This window comes from Punica granatum, chromosome 5, assembly GCF_007655135.1.
Source record: "Punica granatum isolate Tunisia-2019 chromosome 5, ASM765513v2, whole genome shotgun sequence".
NCBI classification, from domain to species: domain Eukaryota; kingdom Viridiplantae; phylum Streptophyta; class Magnoliopsida; order Myrtales; family Lythraceae; genus Punica; species Punica granatum.
In genome coordinates, this window is record NC_045131.1 from 4,893,057 (window position 1) to 4,896,298 (window position 3,242).

The following is a 3,242-nucleotide window of genomic DNA, read 5'->3' on the forward strand; positions in this document are numbered from 1 at the left end:
CACAGCTCTAAGAAGCAATGCATTGACATTTTATGCGAGCAATATAGAACTTTGTCGGTCATTTTCTTTTGCCGGACACGATCTAGTCATATTTTAGTTTTCCTTATCAATGGAATAAGAAAATTAGGTTTGATACATAAACAATATTATTTATATGTATGTTATTTTGGGCCCATTGTGTTTGATTAGGTGGCCTATGTACTTTTTAGATATTTTAAGAAAAATCTTTATTTTATCGTGTACCATCTATATCATTCGAAAGTCTAATAGATTTCAACTAATGCAGGATTTTGCTAAGTTGATCACCAAGGACTAAAAACATTTCTTCTATTTATAAGATTCGAGCCCGAGATCTTATACGAGGAGCATCAAATTATTTGAATCAATATGATTTATGTAGTTTTTGGATATTTTAAGGAAAAAAATTCTTTTCGAAGACAAGCTAGCTAGATGATTCTAGAGTAGAGATCTCCTTGTCTTTTCCCAATAAGTGAAGAAAAGTGATGCTCTTGAAATCGATTCATGGATTTTCGAATCATTAACTAGTTATAATACAAAATACGTACCGATGAGACCGAAATTTGTTAATCAAACCAACTCTTGCCAGTGCGATTACATATATAATGATACGTTAAAATTAATCATTTCCGGTAAATGATCTTACATATATTATAGTTGATATAATTGATAGAAATTACTCTACTAGTATTACATACTAACATACGTAGAAATATATGTGTGTGATTGTTCAACTTCTTCTACCATCCAATCCCGTTGTGAACCTGAGCCGCCATAGGTCTGGAGCCACCGTTCCCATCCCCGTTATCATGGATCCTGTTCAAGCTCAACCCACTGCCACCGGCGATCAAACTCTGGCCGTAGAAGCTCTGAAAGTCTGCCTTGTTCATGCCCCCGGCAAGAGGGCCATTGATCTTGGAAATTTCCTTAAACCCGCCGAACCCCCCATTGTTGATGGAGTTCATGTTGTTGTTATCTTCCTGCTGCCTCGCCATCGAATTGATCTTCTCTCCCTCGGTCTCCCTGTACCTGGTCGATCGAACCAATCGTATCGCAGTTCAGGAACCAATAGGAAAAAAAGATGGTATATTAGGCTGCTCGTGAAGTAACATGAATTAACCAGGTAACTTTTCTAATGTGTTTCAACATATATTCCTAATTAATGATCACTACCCCAGCGAGCGCCAGTCGCCAAGACGTCGTGGATTTGGTTCTTCTTTCCCCATTGGAAGTTAGGCATGATTGATTACGAACCTATGGGTGTTTCGAAAATTCGGTTTCGGATTCTAGGAGAGCCTTCGGTGTGGTGGATCAAGCACACTATCTGAGGATGACTATGCCGACAAAACAGTCGACCACGAGAAGTTGTATGTGACTGCCTACTAATCTAAACCGCCTTCTTCTAGTTTAATACACTTTCTAACATTCTAAACTTGAATTAATTGGTCACGGTATAACATTTAAATTGTGGATTTGGAAATATTTATGGCTTTGAACCTAATTGAACTAGTCACTACATTATATGTACATATATATATATATATAATTTATAAAGAGAGTTATCAGTGGGTGGTCCCAGGGCACTTTATAGCTTCGCACTTAGTGACGATCAATATGTAGTTAAATATCTTTATCTCATATTGGTAATTAGGAAATGGATCCAATTTATAACTTGTATAAAGATTTTTCCTTGGAAATTAATAGATATTTTTTTCGGTTACAAAGGAGGCACAAGCCATAATATAATGAAAGATAAATCATAAATAACTAATAAAAGAGCACGAATAATCCTATTAATTATCGAATCTGCGATCTCTAAGCATATGTGTTACCGTGTTATACCGTCTTTTGATAATTAATTAATACATATTTCGAGACTGCGAATATTTTACTAGCCCTAGTAAAAGCTCCAATCTTGTGACAACACGTAGACATTTTTTGGTGAATTAGTCCATATTATCACGTAATTATATATAGTTGATGGAGTAGTTTAATTAGTATATATATTTACCTGTTGAGGTAGACCTTCAGGGGTCCCACGTAGTTCTCGAAGCCGAGAGTGGTCATGGCCCAGAGGAGATCGTCCCCGTTGATGGTCTTCCTCTTCTCCCTCTGGCACTTGTCGGAGGCCTCGCCGGTGATGAAGCTGATGAACTCCGAGACACACTCCTGCACCGTCTCCTTGGCCTCCTTCGATATCTTTGCGTTTGCCGGCAGCGACTTCTTCATTATCCTGCTCACGTTCGCTATCGGGAGGAACCCGTCCTGGTCCAGCCTGTTCGGTGACAGCGATGGCGGGCTTCCTGCAGGGCTCATCTGGCCGGTCCTGGCAGAAGCAGCAGCTCTTTTCCCAGTCATTGCGAGGACTTAAAACGGTCGAGTTTTGATCGAGGGTTTTCTTGGTCGGAATGAAGATATGGATGGAAAGTTCCCTTTCCTTTTTGTTGATGGAGAGGTGTGGGATTTATGTCTGGTGGGGAATCTGAAGTCCTAAGGGAGAGTTTTCGGGGTTTATAAGGTTATGGAGTTGGCAGGGAGGTAGAAGAAGGGGTAAAGAAGTAAGAGATGGACAAGGGAAGTGGGAAGGCGGTTTGATAATGATGGAAAAATTAAATATCAATTATTTATAAACACATCATATCAAATTGTAATTACTTTTTTCTTTTCTTAATTATGGGGAGTTGAATATTAATACCTTGCTAGGATTTTTTTAATGCATCGGTGGAGTACAAAAATGATGAATCACTCTTTAAAACTCATTAAACGCATTATGTGCAAGAATTAAGTCGGTGCGTATGAGTATGATTTTAGTCCCATTTTCATTCAATAGATTAAAGACACTTCGTAATCTCATTAAAAGAATTACATTATCCTAGCACATAAAACTAATACACATATATGTCGAGTCGTTTTGTATGATAATTAAACATACTCTTTAATCATGTCAGGGATGTGATTTTGAAGGACCAACTTTAAGTACGTGCATAGTTCCGTGTTCGAAGAGACGATGAGCTTGTCATATATAGAATGGCTTCAGCTAGGGTCTCAGTCTCGGGCTAGACTTGAACACCAATTTATGTTCTATATGTTTCAAAAAGCTCTTATTACCGGTCGAAATTAAAAGAGTTTGTTATTTGCTGGTAAAAAAGTGTTAAAGAGCTCTAACCGATACTTTTCATGATCAACAATTAGGCAAGCAAATTGGTCTCAAACATTCGAAAACA

The 3,242-nt window shown here is 38.0% G+C and overlaps 1 protein-coding gene across 1 annotated transcript; it reads right to left on the reverse strand.

Moving 5' to 3' along the window:
- Positions 1-571: 571 nt before the first annotated feature.
- On the reverse strand, positions 572-2,573 carry LOC116208613 (nuclear transcription factor Y subunit B-3-like). Its single transcript, XM_031542144.1, has 2 exons — positions 2,030-2,573; positions 572-1,047 (listed from the first exon to the last, which is right to left on the reverse strand). The coding sequence occupies exons 1-2, from the start codon at positions 2,374-2,376 to the stop codon at positions 759-761; spliced, it is 636 nt and encodes a 211-aa protein (XP_031398004.1). The 5' UTR covers positions 2,377-2,573; the 3' UTR covers positions 572-758.
- Positions 2,574-3,242: the final 669 nt, after the last annotated feature.

Bases quoted from the DNA above. Each gene is read 5' to 3' on its own strand.
- LOC116208613 (XM_031542144.1), bottom strand. From the start codon at position 2,376: ATGACTGGGAAAAGAGCTGCTGCTTCTGCCAGGACCGGCCAGATGAGC. The intron at 1,048-2,029 runs GTAAATATATAT...TCGATCGACCAG, and splicing joins CTGAAGGTCTACCTCAACAG to GTACAGGGAGACCGAGGGAG.